We start from the raw sequence: 18,621 nt of genomic DNA, 5'->3' as shown, positions 1-18,621 counted from the left end.
AGTTACTAAAGAAGGAAAAGAAGTGATAGTGGTAAACCTGGCAGGCATCACTTAATCAAATGATCAAAGTTAACATGACAGTATTGGGACAAACTAAACTGGGTACCACCTGATAGAATGGAGTGCCAGGAACATAGTATCACATCTGTGATATTTCTGATAAAAAATTCATTTTAGCATGAGGAAAAAATCAAACAAATCCAATGGAAGGAATGAAAATTTCAGAAGTGTCAGCCATGAAAGTCAAGTAACAGCTGAGGACTGCTCCAGGTTAAAGAAGATGAGGAAATAATGGCAGGTCAGTGTTATACACAGTCATAGATTAGATCATTTTGCTTACAAGGACATGACTGGGACAGCTGGCAAAATTTTAATTGAGTCTTTAGATTGTATGGTAATAATGACTCAATGTTAACTTTCTGATTTTGGTGGTTATATTTGCTTTTATGAGAATATTCTTATTTGTAAGGTAAAATGCTCTAAAGTATTCAGAAGTGAGAGGACATAGGTTAGCAACTGGCTCTTAGTTCTGGTGATGGATGGAATGGTATTTTTACCATTCTTGAATCTTCCTTGTAGGTTTGAAATTATTTCAAAAATTTTATCCCTAGCATTAATTTAAAGGACTTAGGTCTAGGTAATTAGCTGATGCTTGCTTCCCTGAATTCTTGCTCCCACTTTGTGTTTGCTTCTAGAGACTTTTCTTTTTTTGCAGCTTTACATTTTTAAAAGATTTTTTAAAATATTTTAGCAAGGCTTCTTAGGTATTTCATACCTAAGATTTTAAAAATATTTTAGCAAAGCTTGTTAGGTATTAGGTTCTTCCCCCCAGAATTTTAGGGTATGGCAGACTGGCAGTTGTCTACTACGATCCATTTTCCCCATATTTAGTACTAGCATTTGCTGGTTATTTTACTCGACACATGGCCACCAAGCTGGAGACTTCATTTCCCAAACTCCTTTGCAGCACAGTGTGGCCATGTGATTAAATTGTAGCCAATGAGACTTGGACAGAAATAATGGTACCACTTCCAGGTTATACTCCTTAAAACAACATGCATAGTTGCTCTCCTGGCTTTTTTCCCTACTTGCTAGTTAGGAGTTGGTAACTGAAGCAGCTGCCTTAACCCAGCAGTGGAAACCACAGAAGCTAGTAGAGCCACCCTTGTACTTTGGACTACCTATTTCTAGATTATTTCTTGAGAGAAAATTGCAGTTCTGTCTTGGTTAAGTTATTACTATTTGATCTCTGCTAAAGCTTTTTTTTTTTTGGCCACACCTGCAGCATGCAGAAATTCCCAAGTCAGGGATCAAACCTGCGCCACAGCAGTGACAACACTGGATCCTTAACTGATAGGCCCCAGGGAACTCCCTGTTAAAGCACTATTCTAATAAAATATAAATGAAAGGACTGGAGTGCCACCTGATACTCAAAAGCAAAATAAAACACTTCTTGTGCTGGCCAAGATGGAGTACAGTATTTCTCTCTGATTATAACTGAACAGAATATAAAAAGCAACTACCTGAAGACTCTGAAAAGTAAACAGTAACAGGGGGATTGTGTAAGTCAAAACCTGAAGAATGACTAGCACAGTGATGAATCTGCTGGTGAACTGATTCCTCTTCTGGTTTGATCTGAGGTCAATCTAATATCCAGAACTACATAGAGCGCATAAACTCAAAGGAAATCCCCTCTTTCTAGCCAGAGAAGCAGGAAAAGGGTCCCCTCTGAGCTGACTATAAAGGAAAAACCTCCCCCCTTTGTCCTCCTCCCTGGTATGCCCCAAGACTACATACAGGGAGTTCCTGTTGAGGCTCACTGGGTTAAAGACCTGACATCTCCGTGAGGATTCAGTTTGATCCCTGAGCTCGCTCAGTGGCTTAAAGATCCAGCATTGCTGCAGACTGTGGTGTGCGCTGCAGATGCAGCTTAGATCCCCCATTGCTGTGGCTGTGGTGTAGGCTGGCAGCTGCAGCTCTGATTTGATCCCTAGCTTGGGAACTTCCATATGCTGCAGATGTGGCCCTAAAAAACACAAACACAAAAAACAAACATTCTTCAGGGGATTTTAACAAGGTAGTGTAAATAGTTACCTGAGTTTCTTGGGATACCTCAAAAGAAAGCCGTCTCATTACAAGACAGGACCCAAACATTCCTCAGCCTCCTGGTTGAATATGGTTATAATACCGTCTTAACTGTTAATGAATTCCAGCAAACTACCAAGTACTCTGAGAGGGATGAATTGTTTATCAACCTGAAAAATTATCTATCTACGCTAGTGGATTATGAAATTAGTTTTGTTCAGTCTAATCAGAATTTTTTAACGAAATAAAAATTATCATAATGCCATTACAGGGAATTCCCTGGTGGCCCAGTGGTTAAGGATCTGGCAGGCATTGTTGCTGCTCTGGCTCACATTGCTGCTATGGTGTGGATTGGATCCCTGGCCCAGGAACTTTGGCATGCCATAGGTGTGGAAAAAAAAAAAAATGCATTGCAAATGGATGGAGTAACAGCCCTGAAAAACTTCTCAATTGTATGTGTGGGCACAGGTTCTGTGCTTCAGTATGAAATGTGTTGCTTTTACTGAGTATTACTCCAAAACTTTTGAAAAATACTGGAGTATGTGGTTTCTAACAGCATTCCAACTCTGATCTCACTATTTTTATGAAGAGTCAAAGAGGAAGGCAAAAATAAACATAGTTCTCTAGAACTGAAAGGACATTTTCAAAAGTAAAGTCCTTCACTTTCCTCACATTTTTTTCTATTTTTTTATTTATAGTGATTTTTATTTTTTCCATTATAACTTGTTTACAGTGTTCTGTCAATTTTCTACTATACAGCAAGGTGACCCAATTACAGATACATGTATGCATTCTTTTTTCTAACATTATTGTGCTCCATCATAAGTGACTAGACATAGTTCCCAGTGCTATACAGCAGGATCTCACTGCTTATCCATTCCTAAGGCAGTAGTTCACATCTATTAACCCCAAATTCCCAATCCATCCCACTCCCTCCTCCTCCCCCTTGGCAGCCACAAATCTGTTCTCCAAGTCCATGATTTTCTTTTCTGTGGAAAAGTTCATTTGTGCCAGATACTAGATTCCAGATATAAGTGATATCATATGCTACTTGTCTTTCTCTTTCTGACTTACTTCACTTGGTATAAGAGTTTAGTTCCATCCATGTTGCTGCAAATGGCATTATTTTGTTCTTTTTCTATGGCTGAGTAGTATTCCATTGTGTATGTATACCACATCTTCTTAATCCAGTCACCTGTCAATGGACATTTAGGTTGTTTCCATGTCTTGGCTGTTGTGAATAGTGCCACAATGAACATGTGGGTGCGTGTGTCTTTTTCAGGGAAAGTTTTTCTGGATATATGCCCAAGAGTGGGATTGCTGGGTCATATGGTAGTTCTATGTATAGTTTTCATTTTTTTTTTTTTTTGTCTTTTTGCCAATTCTTGGGCTGCTCCTGCAGCATATGGAGGTTCCCAGGCTAGGGGTCTAATCAGAGCTGTAGCTGCTGGCCTATGCCAGAGCCACAGCAACTCAGGATCAGAGCCACATCTGCAACCTACACCACAGCTCATGGCAACGATGGATCCTTAACCCACTGAGCAAGGCCAGGGATCAAACCTGAAACCTCATGGTTCCTAGTCGGATTCGTTAACCACTGAGCCATGACGGGAACTCCATACTGTTTTCCATGGTGGTTGTACCAATTTACATTCCCACCAACAGTGCAGGAGGGTTCCCATTTCTCCACACCCTCTCCAACATTTGTTATTTGTGGACTTACTAATGATAGCCATTCTGACTGGTGTGAGGTGATAGCTCATGGTAGTTTTGATTTGCATTTCTCTAATAATCAGTGATGTTGAACATTTTTTTCATGTGCTTATTGGCCATCTATATATCTTCTTTGGAGAACTATCTATTCAGGTCTTTTGCCCATTTTCCACTGGGTTGTTGGCTTTTTTGCAGTTGAATTGTATAAGTTGTTTGTATATTTTAGAGATTAAGCCCTTATCTGTTGCATCATTTGAAACTAGTTTCTCCCATTCTGTAAGTTGTCTTTTTGGTTTTTTATGGTTTCCTTTGCTGTGCAAAAGCTTTTCAGTTTGATTAGGCCCCATTGGTTTATTTTTGCTTTTATTTCTGTTGCCTTGGGAGACTGACCTGAGAAAACATTCATAAGGTTGATATCACAGAATGTTTTGCCTATGTTCTTTTCTAGGAGTTTGATGGTGTCTGGTCTTATATTTAAGTCTTTCAGCCATTTTGAGTTTATTTTCGTGCATGGTGTGAGGGTGTGTTCTAATTTCATTGATTTACATGCAGCTGCCCAGTTTTCCCAGCAGTACTTACTGAAAAGACTGTCTTTTTCCCATTTTATGTTCTTGCCTCCTTTGTCAAAAAAAATAATTGACCATAGATGTCTTAGTTTATTTCTGGGTTCTCTATTCTGTTCCATTGGTCTGTATGTCTGTTTTGGTACCAGTACCACACTGTCTTGATGACTGTGGCTTTGTAATATTGCCTGAAGTCTGGTAGAGTTATGCCTCCTGCTTGGTTTTTGCTCCTCAGGATTGCTTTGGTAATTCTGGGCCTTCTGTGGTTCCATATAAATTTTTGGATTGTTTGTTCTAGTTCTGTGAAAAATGTCATGGGTAATTTGATAGGGATTGCATTGAATCTGTAGATTGCTTTGGGTAGTATGGCCATTTTTACAATATTAATTTTTCCAACTCAGGAGCATGGAATATCTTTCCATTTCTTTGAATCCTCTTTAATTTCCTTGATCAATGTTTTATAGTTCTCAGTATACAAATCTTTTATCTCCTTGGTCAGGTTTATTCCCAGGTATTTGATTTTTTGAGATGCAATTTTAAAAGGTATTGTATTTTTGTATTCCTTTTCCAATATTTCATTGTTAGTATACAGCAATGTGACTGATTTCTGAATGTTAATCTTATATCCTGCTACTTTGCTTAATTTTTTGATCAGTTCAGGTAGTTTTTGGGTTGAGTCCTTAGGGTTTTCTATATATACCTTTTATTTCCTTTGTCTGATTGCTGTGACTTTCCTCACTTTTGATAGCTTGAGCTTATAATAACATTGAAGGAAAGCCATCTAGAGCAGGAGTTCTTAACTTGTGGTCCAAGAAGTATAGGGAACCTCTAACTGCATGCAAAATGTTATATATGAAAATGCACATATTTTTAGGAAAGAGTCTATATTTTTCATCAGATTCTCAAGAGTCAACAACTTATCTAAAACATTAAAAACCACTGAAATTGGGATAAGCTAGCTTGGAAGTGCCATAGTTCCAGAAATGATAGAACTTGATGACAGCAATTCAAATACATTTGGAAAAAGACATTCTAATTGAGTCTGGCCTACTAACAGGGCTGGACTAAAATGATATGAGAAAATCAATGAAAAAGATACCAAATTATGAAGACATGCTCAAAAAAGAAAAGATGTTGCATTCTTTATTGTAGGAGATCAGCTGTTTTAATGAAGGACTATAATAAAATTTATTCTTAAAATTTTATTTTTTTTAAATCAGGTTTTATAACCTAACTCACATAACCGTATCTCCAACTTGTCTTCAATAGACAGGATCCTAGGGCCTTGATGTCAGTTGCCATGACCCCTTGTCACTCGACATCTAGCTATTTCCTGTTGATCCTTAAAAATTCAGATTAGGCCTCATCTCTTCCAAAAGCTTTCCCTGTCAGGCTATCCTGACTGCAAGGGCCCCAGCTTGCTCTTCCATAAGAAGCAGTGCACACTGCTATTAGATTACCTTGTTATACAAAGATTTTCCAGTCACATCTACCTTCTGCACTACACAATGAGTGCTCCAAAGGCAGGAAGGGACTGACGAGGTCTTAACCTCCAGGTCCGTGGCCTGGTGCTTGGACACAGTCCAACTCAGTATCTCTACCCATGGTAGTAAATAATAATAAGTTCAGTTACTACAGCGAACGTGTCTACTACATTCACTCTTTCACCTAGGCATATCAAAATTGCCTAAAGACTTTTTTCTTTAATAAAGCAGTCTACATTTAAAAAAATATATTAATGCAACAATATTTTAGCTACTTACTATGTATTAAAGACAGAACTACTCCAAGGGTATGACAGGAATGGATTTCAAGTAAGTTGAGCAGTCCCAGGGAATGGCTGTTGTTTTAAATATTGGTTGGTGATGATTGGACTTTCTGCTTGGAGGGGACTTCTGAGGAAATGGAAGGAAGTGGCAGTGTAGGAAGCATGGGGGGAAGTGTTCTAGAAAGTACCAGTCAGCAGAGATCATACTTAGTTCCATAGTAAAAGAGAACATTGACAACAAAATTTGCTCAATATCAATTTGAGTAAGTATTTTTCCCTTAACTATTCAGGGCTCAAAACCTTCCTATTTTATATTTAGAGTAGGGAAAAACAATGTTTTGGAGTCTCTCCATATAGACTTTTCCCCATTTTCTGGGAAAGATGTGGCAGACAGAAAGCAGAGAGTCTAAAAGGGACTTTCTTCCCGGGTTTTTTATATTTCAGAATCTGGACCTCACTCTGTGAATGGTTTCACCTGAGGGGGCAGGGCAGGGAGAGGAAAGACAAGGGGTGAAGATGAAGAAAGTTTGGATTGGGAACACATAGCCTTAACTGAAAATCCTTAATGGGAAGCCCTTCTCTTCCACAGCAGTACTGCTTAAAATGGATGCAAGAGAAGCAATGAGAGAAGAAGGTGGACCTTGCCAGGCTCCCCTTCCAGCACACACTTATCCCAAGAATATCATGGTGCAGAAATGGCTAGATGCAAGATTGCTGGTTGGAAGATCCCCAAGGGAACAATACCCCCTAAGGTCCAACAAGTCCCAGGTGTGTCATCAACTAGACAGACAACATGCTCAGACCACGTGAGGCAAATAGCTTAACCTACCTATGGTTGGTTCACACATACTGTCCTCTGGAAAAATCTAGGGCTGGGGGAGCGGTGATAAAATTTACCATTATGATTTGTTGTGCACAAGCACGTAGAAGGTACATTCATTACAGGTGAGGAAAACATAAGTTTCTTACACATCAGCACACAGGGCTGGGTCAGCAGCACCCCCTCAGCCAGAATCCCTTGCCTAGCAGCTACAGGGTTGCGGTGGGGGAGAAACAGGAGGAAGACAGAAGGGGAGACCCCATCAATGTGAATTCAGTCCACATCTGAAAGCACCAAAATGGTACAATATATTTTGTTTCCTCTAAAGTGCAAATATGTCGTTTCACCATCCCCCCTAAACAGTTTAAAAAGAAAAACTTTCCCCAGGAAACGCAGGCCCAAACTTTGGTTTTATAGAAAGAGCCGGGAGCCATGCATGTACTTGTTCAAGGGCCACAGGTTGCTCTCGCCCACGTTGGAGGTGCGCCTCTGGCACTGCCTGCAGCGCCGATACTTCTCGCACTGGTCCAGGAGGAAGAGCTTGTCCGAAGCCCTGTGGAGAGACAGGAAAAACCGTCCTTGGCCAGCGTCCCCTGAATCCTTGCTGGAGGCCTAGCCTGCAAGCTGGTGCAGAGGAAGGGATACGCAAGAAAAGGAATAGCCGGTGCCCACCCTCCAGAGCACAGGCCTACCTTTGTTCGCCCAGCCACTGTATCTCCCCTCCACGCTGCTACCTGTGGCGCACCCCAGCCTCGCCTCTCCTGCTTCTGCTTCACCTTGTTACCCAGTGAGTAAAGTGCTCTGGATGGTGCCTTGACAACAGTTTGACCCCAGCCCTCTCCCCACACCCACCTAAACCTTCAGAGAACACAGGACTCGCCCACGGTCACATAGCCTTCAGCGAAGAGACAGCAAAGCCTCTATCTGCTGCTTTGTCACGTGGATGTGCCTTTACCTGTCCCACTTCCAGGAGACAGCATTTGAGGGAGATCAAGCTATCAAGCTGCTGGTTAACAGTTAACATTCCCAGCAGAGAGTGAGGAGTAGACTTGCAGTGAAAAGTCCCAGGGGGCCAGGGGCCTCTGGAGAGTTAAGGGCAGTTGAGGAAGTGGAGATGAAGAGAAAGAGGATGAAAGCAGCTAGTAGCAGGACGAAGGGCTGGCAGTGACTGGCTTTCTACGTCAATGATCTTTCTTGATCATGCAGGACAGTTCCTTATGTGTTGTCCTATGCTATCAAAATTTCTACATGGGGACTTCCAATGTGACTCAGCAGTTAGGAACCCGACTAGTATCCATGAGGACACGGTTCCATCTCTGGCCTCGCTCAGTGGGTTAAGGATCCAGCTTTGCCTTGAGCTGTGGTGTAGGTCACAGATGTGGCTTGGATCCCACTTTGCTGTGGCTGTGGTGTAGGCCAGCTCTGATTAGATCCCTAGCCTGGGAACTTCCATATGCCTCAGGTGTGGCCCTGAAGGGACAAAAAAAAATTTTTTTACTTGGGTGGAACTCTGCAAAGAAGAGTATCAATGACAGCCTTCAAAGGAAAAAGGACAGTCTTGCAGGGGAAGACCTACCTGGCTTGCCTGGGCAGTGGGGCGAGTGTCAAGAGCTAACTGCACACATGACCCTTGGTTTTACTTTTGTTTTGTTTATTACACCAACCAATTCCTCCTTCCTACCTGCTGTCCACTTGAGTCCCTGCCCACAACTTGGCCTACGTCTTCAGGGGAAAGGTCTGCTCTGCTATGTCTGTGGAGCAGCTGGGTTATCCTGCCACTCAAGGTAATGTCACATCACTTGCCAAGGTTTCCTCCAAAATCCAACTAAAATCTCCCTGGTGCTAGTCTCATTGCCTTTAACCTGCTTTCCCACAACATGAAAAAATGGTTTGAAATGCCCAACTTCCCTTTACCTTCCTCTCCTCTAGGCCAAACAACCCCACTTCTCCCTGGGAACCTATTTTCCCTGTCATCCCTCACACTTTCCTTGTCAAAATAGGGTTCTACCTGTTAGAAAGGCAGGTGAGAACAGCCTTAAAATGTAAAAAGGAGAGTTACAGATCAAGATCCATTGTAACAATTTTTTCTGTGATAGTAATTAATTGATAATTGGCCATTTAAATATTTTGGTATACTCATGTTTTAATAAATAGGCTTGGTCAGTTTCTTTACGTTTTTACCATTCTATTAAATCATACCTTACATCTGTAAAGCATTTTACTTTTTTTAAGTGTAATACTTTTGTCTCTTTATTTGATTCTCAAAACTCCTATGTTAGCCAAGCCAGGCAAATATTTACTTTCCCCATCTTACAAATAAGAAAAAGATTAGCTGCTCTCCAAAGTTAATGTTAATTCTCAAAAACATCTAGATTCCCTAGTTCTATTATTTTATATATTTATTTGCTTTTTAGGGCTGCACCCATAGCATATGGAAGTTCTCAGGCTAGGCGTCAAATCAGAGCTGCAGCTGCCAGCCTATACCATGGTTCAGAGCAACACCAATCCTTAACCCCCCGAGCGAGGCCAGGAATCAAACCCACATACTCATGGATACTAGTCGTGTTTGTTAACTGCTGAGCTATGATGGGAACTCCTAGGTTCCCCAATTCTAGATGGTAAATAGCAGCTGGGAGAGTGAACAGGGATATGATAATACATTTCAGGAAGATATTCTTGGGTTCTCACTTTTCCAACTGCCAATCTTACCCTCAGCCCCTGCCTCTGCTCTTAGGTGACCATTCCCGAAGCCTCAGATGTGTTGAGATGGAAATTATCTCTTCCATTTCCAACTAGCTATTCCCAAAGAGAATTCCTACCCCCTCCACCCGCTCCAGGCCTCCCTTGCTGCCACAAAACAAAGTTACTACATGAGGCAAGGATTAGGTCAGAGATGGCAAACATAACATACAATGCCGCATTCTCATCTCACAGCCACAACAGACATGTGTAGCATATCATAGCAGTATTTCCCACCGAACCCAGAATTCTTTTCTCCACCAAGTTCTCTAGGCAGCCAACACTAATAAACTAAATTTGACACTTAAAACCCGTCTGCCATCTAAGGATTAGAGGGGACTAAAGAGAGCGGGGATTTTCTTCACGAACAAAACTTCAGGTACGACTTTACCGCTCAAAAGCCTTTTCCTCCAAGTCCCGCTGCTTCTTCATCACAGCACTTCTTTCCCAGTCGTCCTGCAAGCTTTGGTTGATTCTGTTCACTCGCTCCAGCTCAGCGTTTCTGTCTGCTAAGTGCCTAGAGAGAACAGAACAGTCTAATTCCATTCATAATACTGGGAAGGGTGTGCACCAACCTTAAGAGCCCCTTAAGAGTATAAAAGAGCTTCTTTTATGCTAAATTAAAGAGAAGAGTGTTCTTCACTACTCTTTGAAATAGACCAAGAGGCATGAACACTGTAAAAACAGAGTGAGACTCCTAGCAAATAATTTATGCATCTAGGACTTTTCATCTTCAATCCTGGCTTAAATTAACATGATTAAAACCTTTTTTCAACTAACAAATTCAGCTTAAAACCATCGATTTCCTTTGAGGCTAATTAAACTAATCTGAAGATTCATCTCAAATGGATTTCCTGTATTTTGTTTCTTTCCTTTAGTCCAGCCTTTCAGCTGTCAGTTATCAGCCACCAGTTCCTACAGGCATTTTACAAGACTAAGTAGATGGCGTGCAAAGGAATGGTTAGAAGGTGAAACATAATGACGAGGCAAAAGAAAATGAAATCCAGAAAATATCTAACATCAAGAAGTTTTAAAAAAGTATTTGTTAAAGCTCACATCATCAAAGATATATGACTGCAGTATAATATCTCCAAATACAGTGTCACAGCATTTCCAGTGTCAAGTGTTTCTATTACTGGTCTCCAGACACACAGCCACTGCTGTTGTGAATCACCTTGAACCTGGTTCGATTTAAATGTGTCTACTTCTTGTCAAACTGAAACTCTTATACTCAATTCTTATTAAGCTCTAGAAGGCACTTCACTGACTGTCACCCTTGATTTAGTTTGCCTGCCCTGAAGAGCTTTGTGTTACAGGTACCAACCACCACTAGGTGTCAGACTGCCGATGAGAAAACCACAACTCGCAAAGACACATGTACTCCGATGTTCATTGCAGCACTACTTACAATAGCCAAAACATGGAAACAACCTAATGTCCATCAACAGAGGAGTGGATCAAGAAGATGTGGTACATATACACAATGGAATATTACTCAGCCATTAAAAAGAACGAAATACTGGCATTTTTAGCAACATGGATGGACCTAGAAATTATCATGCTGTGAAGTCAGCCATACAATGAGACACCAACATCAAATGCTTTCACTGACATGAGGAATCTGAAAAAAGGACAGACTGAACTTCTTTGCAGAACAAATGCTGACTCACAGACATTGAAAAACATGGTCTCCAGAGGAGACAGTTTGGGGGGTGGGGGATGTGCTTGGGCTGTGGAATGGAAATCCTGTGAAATCAGATTGTTATGATCATTATACAGCTACAGATGTGATAAATTCATTTGAGTAATTTAAAAAAATCTGTAATGTGGTTAGTGGTGATTCATTTATTCTAAAATAGCATGGCAGGAGTTCCCATCTTGGCTCAGTGGAAATGAATCTGACTAGCATCCATGGGGATGCAGGTTCGATCCCTGGCCTCGTTCAGCAGGTTAAGGATCCAGCATTGCTGTGAGCTGTGGTGTAGGCCAACAGCTACAGCTCTAATTCGACCCCTAGCCTGGGAACCTCCATGTGCCTTGGGTGTGGCCCTAAAAAGACAATCAAAATTAAATTAAAATTTAAAAATTATGATTAAAAAATAAGCATTGATTCAACAGCTATTGTGTGGTCATTATAAAGATTAAATGAGATAATATATAGAAAGTGCCAATACCTATCACAATGGGAGCTCAATGACTGAATGGTACCTATTATATTCATAACCTTGTTTTTATCTTTTTGATTTTTTTAATTGTAGTAAAAACAAATCATGTAACACAAAATTAACCATCTTAACCATTTCTTAGTGTATAGATATATAGTATTAAATATATTCCCATTATTTTGTGACCAATACTTGAACTCTTTTCACCTTGCAAAACTAAAACTCTAAATCCATTAAAGGACAACTCCCCCTAATCCCTGTCAACCACCATTGTACTTTATTTCTATGCATTAGACTAATCTAAATACTTTATATAAATGAAGTCATACAGTTTTTTGACAGGCTTATTTCACTTAACATAATGCTTAACATAATGTCCTCGAGGTTCATCTAAGTTGTAGCCTATACCAGAACTATCTTTCTTTTAAGGTTGAGTAATATTCCACCATATGTGTATACCACATTTTGTTTATCCATTCGTCTGTGGTTGGACATTTGGGTGGCTGCCATTCCTTGGCTATCGGGAATAATGTTGCTATAAACGTAAATGTGCAAATACCTCTTAAAAATCCTGCTTTTGACTCTTTTATTATTGAATGATGTGGTAATTCTATTTTAATTTTTAAGGAACCATCAAGTTTTCCATAGTGGTTATACCAATTTGCACTTCCACCAACATCATTCAGTGTTCCTATTTTCCCTCATCCTTTCCAACACATTATTTTCTGTGGTTTTTTTTTTTTTCTTTCTTTTTACGGCTGCCCCTGTGACCTATGGAGGTACCCAGGCTAGGGGTTGAATTGGAGCTGTAGCTGCAGGCCCACACCACAGCCACAGCAACACCAGATCTGAGCAGCATCTGCAACCTACACTGCAGCTTGTGGCAACCCCAGGCCTTAACCCACTGATTGAGGGCAGAAATTGAACCCATATCCTCACAGAGACCACATCAGGTTCTTAATCTGCTAAGCCACAATGGGAACTCCTGTTTTTTCATTTGTTGTTGTTGTTTTTTAATAGCCATCCTAATAATTTGAGGTAGCCTCTCTCTTTCTCTCTTGCCTGTCCTAGTTCTCTTTATTTTCCCCCTTTACATCATATCATCTTCACATCTTAATGGTTTTATCTAATACTGAATAGACAACTTTCTTCCTTTCTAATCTTTTGAATGGTCTAAAAGAAGTACTTGTTAAATATTTCATGGTATTTGTGGTGTAAAAAAATTCTATATAGCCACTCCAGCCCTTGGGGGGTGCCGCACTCCCGTGGAAAGCTGCCCAGCACCGCCAGCCCCATGCAGGAGCCCCCACAGCCCAGAAAAGCTAGAACAAGCTTGTCCAGGCCTTTAAGAGATCTGCCTAATTCTCAGACAGTCCTTGCGAGTCGGGCTGCCCTGGAGAAATGCCTCTTGGGTTTGCAGCGGCCTAGCTAGCTGCTCCAGCCCTCAGGGGTGCCACACTCCCGTGGAATAGCTGCCCAGCACCGCCAGCCCCATGCAGGAGCCCCTGCAGCCAAGAAAAAGCTACAACAAGCTTGGCCAGGCCGTGAAAACATCTGCCTACATTCTCAGACAGTCCTCCTGAGTCAGGCTGCCCTGGGGAAGAGACTCTTGGGTTTTCAGTGACCCAGATAGCTGCTCCAGCCCTTGCGGGGTGCTGCACTCCTGCAGAAGAGCTGCCCAGCACCACCATCCCCCTGCAAGAGCCCCACAGCCCAAAAACACCAGAGCAAGCTCTGCATGACCAAGTGAAATCTGCTCCCATCGTGGTATGGACCTCCCAGTCCTGTCTGCCCTCAGGAAGTCCTCCGTTGCTTCAGAGAGACCCTATTAACCCCACATACACTCCAGAAAAGCCACACTGCCTTAAAAAAGACTGACCAACAACACCAGCCCTCAGGAAACATTCCACAGCAGTGACAAGGCAAACACTGCCCAGCCACGGAGAGTGCAACTGCACCAGGAAAAGGAAAACAACAAGCAAGATGAAGAAGCTGAGAAACCACCCCCAGTTAAACCAACAGGAGAACTCACCTAAAGCAGTCAACAATGAAACAGATCTCTGCAGTCTGACATACCTGGAGTTCAAAAGAGAAATAGTGAAAATACTGAAGGAATTAAGAGAACATATGAACAGCAATACAGACACTCTCAGAAAGGAACTAGAAAATATAAGGAGGAGACAAGAAAAACTAGAAAATTCATTTGCAGAGATACAAACTGAACTAAGGGCAGTAAAAACCAGAATGAATAATGCAGAAGAACGAATCAGTGATATGGAAGATAGAATAATGGAAATCACTCAATCCGGTCAACAGACAGAAAACCGAATCAAAAAACTGGAAAGCAATATAAGAGACCTATGGGATAATATAAAGCGGGCAATCTATGCATAATAGGAATTCCAGAAGGAGTAGAAAAAGATAAGGGGATGGAAAATATATTTGAAGAAATTATCACTGGAAACTTCCCAAATCTAAAGGATACTGAGTTCAAGATACAGGAAGCACAGAGGGCCCCAAACAACTTGAACCCAGATAGACCCACACCAAGACACATCATAATAAAAATGGCAAAAGTTAGTGATAAAGAGAGGATCCTAAAGGCAGCAAGAGAAAAGCAGAATGTTACCTACAAGGGAACCCCCATAAGATTAGCAGCTGATTTCTCTACAGAATCACTACAGGCCAGGAGGGAATGGCAAGAGATATTTAAAGTGCTAAAAGGAAAAAATATGCAACCTAGAATACTCTATCCAGCAAGAATATCATTTAATATAGAAGGAGAAATCAAATTTTTTTCCAACAAACAAAAGCTAAAAGAATACAGCAATACAAAACCCAGGCTAAAAGAAATACTGAAAGGGCTTCTCTAAACCAAAAAGAAAGGAAGGAAAGAAAGGGAGGAAGAAGGGGGAAAAAAAAAAAGGAAAAAATAGGACTGAGGAAACCACAATCAGAGAGCAGTCACTCAAATAAGCCAACATACAGATTTAATCATGAACATGTTTCAAACAAAATAAAATTAAAAAGAAAAAAGAGTCATCAAAATCATAAAATGTGGGCAAGGGAAGTTAGGAAATAAATAGACCCTTTTGTTTATTTGTTTGTTTCTCTTAATTTTAGTATAGTAATGAAGTGTTTGAACCTACAGGACCATCAGGCTAAAACACACAATTATAGGAAGCGGTTAGCATACTTAAAAGAAAGGGCAACCACAAGCCAAAACCAAACATTGCATTCGCAAAAAATGAAAAAAAAAAAAAAAAACAACAAAAACACTCAAGCAGATAATAACCGGAGACCATCCAACCAAAAAAAGAAAAGAAGAATGGAGAACCATAGAATCAACTGGAAGACGAGGTTCAAATGGCAATAAATAATCATCTATCAATTATCACCTTAAATGTCAATGGACTGAATGCTCCAGTCAAAAGACCACGGAGTGGCTGAGTGGATAAAAAGGCAAAAACCTTCAATATGCTGCCTACAAGAAACTCAACTTAGGACAAAGGATACATATAGATTGAAAGTGAAGGGATGGGAAAAAATATTTCACACCAATAGACATGACAGGAAAGCAGGAGTTGCAATACTCATATCAGACAAACTAGACTTTAAAACAAAAGACATAAAGAAAGACAAAGGACACTATTTAATGATTAAGGGTCCATCCAAGGAGAGGATGTTACTATTGTCAACATATATGCCCCAAATAAAGGAGTACCCAGATACATACAACAAATATTAACAGACATAAAGGGAAAAATTGATGGGAATACAATCATAGTAGGAGACTTTAATACCCCACTCACACGAATGGACAGATCCTCTAGACAGAAAACCTATAAAGCAACAGAGATCCTAAAGGAAACAATAGAAAAGTTAAGACTTAATTGATATCTTCAGGACACTACATCCAAAAAAATCAGAATACACATTCTTCTCAAATGCACATGGGACATTCTCAAGAATCGACCACATATTGGGACACAAAGCTAACCTCAACAAATTTAGGAGCATAGAAATTATCTCAAGTATCTTCTCTGACCACAATGCCATGAAATTAGAAATCAACCATGGGAAAAGAAATGAGAAAAAACCTACTACATGGAGACTCAACAACATGCTACTAAAAAACCAATGAGTCAATGAGGAAGTCAAGAAGGAAATTAAAAACTACCTTGAAACAAATGATAATGAAGACACAACCTCTCAAAATCTATGGGATGCTGCGAAAGCAGTGCTCAGAGGGAAATTTATAGCAATCCAGGCCTTTCTCAAAAAAGAAGAAAGATCCCAAATTGACAACTTAACCCTCCACCTAAACGAATTAGAAAAAAGAACAAAAAAGTCCTAAAGTCAGCAGAAGGAAGGAAATTATAAAGATCAAAGAAGAAATCAATAAAATAGAGATTCAAAAAACAATAGAGAAAATTAATAAAACCAAGAGCTAGTTCTTTGAGAAGGTAAACAAAATTGACAAACCCCTGGCCAGACTCACTAAAAAGAGGAGAGAAAGAACCCAAATAACCAAAATTATAAATGAAAAAGGAGAAATCACAATGGATACAGCAGAAATACAAAAAACCATAAGAGAATACTATGAACAACTATACGGCAACAAGTTTGACAATCTGGAAGAAATGGACAATTTTCTAGAATCTTACAGCCTGCCAAAACGGAATCAAGTAGAAACAGACCAACTGAACAGACCGATCACTAGAAATGAAATTGAAGAGGTCATAAAATCACTCCCTACAAATAAAAGTCCAGGACCAGATGGCTTCACAGGTGAATTCTATCAAACATATAAAGAGAATCTGGTGCCCATCCTCCTTAAACTCTTTCAAAAGGTTGAAGAAGAAGGAATACTCCCAAAGACCATCACCCTAATTCCAAAACCAGACAAAGATAACACCAAAAAAGAAAACTATCGGCCAATATCTTTGATGAATATAGATGCAAAAATTCTCAACAAAATTTTATCCAACCAAATCCAACAACATATCGAAAAAATTATACACCATGAACAGGTAGGGTTCATCCCAGGTTCACAAGGATGGTTCAACATACGCAAATCAATCAACGTCATACACCACATTAACAAAAGAAAAGTCAAAAATCATATGATCATCTCAATAGATACAGAAAAAGCATTTGACAAAGTCCAACATCCATTCATGATCAAGACCCTTGCCAAAGTGGGTATAGAGGGAACATTCCTGAACATAACCAAAGCCATTTATAATAAACCCACAGCAAATATAATACTCAATGGGGAAAAACTGAAAGCCTTCTCACTCAAATCTGGAAGAAGACAGGGATGCCCACTCTCACCACTGCTCTTCAACATAGTTTTGGAAGTCCTAGCCACAGCAATAGACAAACAAAAGAAATAAAAGGCATCCATATAGGAAGAGAAGAGATAAAACTGTCACTGTATGCAGACGACATATACTATACATAGAAACCCTAAGGACTCAACCCAAAAACTACTTGAACCAATCAAAAAAATTAAGCAAAGTAGCAGGATATAAGATTAACATTCAGAAGTCAGTTGCGTTTCTGTATACCAGCAATGAAATATTAGAAAAGGAATACAAAATACAATACCTTTTAAAATTGCACCTCACAAAATCAAATACCTTGGAATACACCTGACCAAGGAGGTAAAGGACTTATATGCTGAGAACTATAAAACTTTAATCAAAGAAATCAAAGATGTAAAGAAATGGAAAGATATCCCATGCTCCTGGGTTGGAAAAATTAATATTGTAAAAATGGCCATACTACCCAAAGCAATCTACAGATTCAATGCAATCCCTATCAAATTACCCATGACATTTTTCACAGAACTAGAACAAACAATCCAAAAATTTATGTGGAACAACAAAAGACCCAGAATTGCCAAAGCAATCCTGAGAAACAAAAAACAAGCAGGAGGCATAACTCTCCCAGACTTCAAGCAATATTACAAAGCCACAGTCATCAAAACAGTGTGGTACTGGTATCAAAACAGACAGACCAATGGAACAGAATAGAGAACCCAGAAATAAACTAAGACACCTATGGTCAATTAATCTTTGACAAGGGAGGCAAGAACATAAAATGGGAAAAGGAAAGTCTATTCATCAAGCATTGCTGGGAAACCTGGACAGCTGCATGCAAAGCAATGAAACTAGAACACACCCTACACCATGCACAAAATAAACTCCAAATGGCTGAAAGACTTAAATATACGACAGGACACCATCAAACTCCTAGAAGAGAACATAGGCAAAACACTCTCTGACATCAACATCATGAATATCTTCTCAGGTCAGTCTCCCAAAGCAATAGAAATAAGAGCAAAATAAACCCATGGGACCTCATCAAACTGAAAAGCTTTTGCAGAGCAAAGGAAACCAAAAAGAAAACAAAAAGACAACTTACAGAATGGGAGAAAATAGTGTGAAATGATGCAACAGACAAGGGATTAATCTCTAGAATATATAAGCAATTTATACAACCCAACAGCAAAAAAGCCAATCAATCAATGGAAAAATGGGCAAAAGACCTGAATAGACTGTTCTCCAAGAAAGATATACAGATGGCCAGCAAACACATGAAAAAATGCTCAGCATCGCCGATTATAAGAGAAATGCAAATCAAAACTACCATGAGATACCACCTCACACCAGTCAGAATGGCCATCATTAATAAATCCACAAATAACAAATGCTGGAGGGATTGTGGAGAAAAGGGAACCCTCCTGCACTGTTGGTGGGA

At 40.0% G+C, this 18,621-nt stretch overlaps 1 protein-coding gene across 1 annotated transcript in view; it reads right to left on the bottom strand.

Annotated features, from left to right (window-relative positions):
* Positions 6,175 to 18,621, bottom strand: part of CCDC81 (coiled-coil domain containing 81) — a 54,958-nt gene continuing 42,511 nt past the window's right edge. The window contains 2 exon segments of the mRNA XM_021062609.1: positions 6,175 to 7,502; positions 10,080 to 10,205. Of these exon segments, the coding sequence (XP_020918268.1) occupies positions 7,361 to 7,502; positions 10,080 to 10,205 (268 nt within the window). The 3' untranslated portion in view covers positions 6,175 to 7,360.

This window comes from Sus scrofa, chromosome 9 (assembly GCF_000003025.6).
Source record: "Sus scrofa isolate TJ Tabasco breed Duroc chromosome 9, Sscrofa11.1, whole genome shotgun sequence".
Classification (NCBI taxonomy): Eukaryota; Metazoa; Chordata; class Mammalia; order Artiodactyla; family Suidae; genus Sus; species Sus scrofa.
The sequence above is the reverse complement of the archived record's forward strand: the minus strand, read 5'-3'. Positions and strand labels throughout refer to the sequence as shown.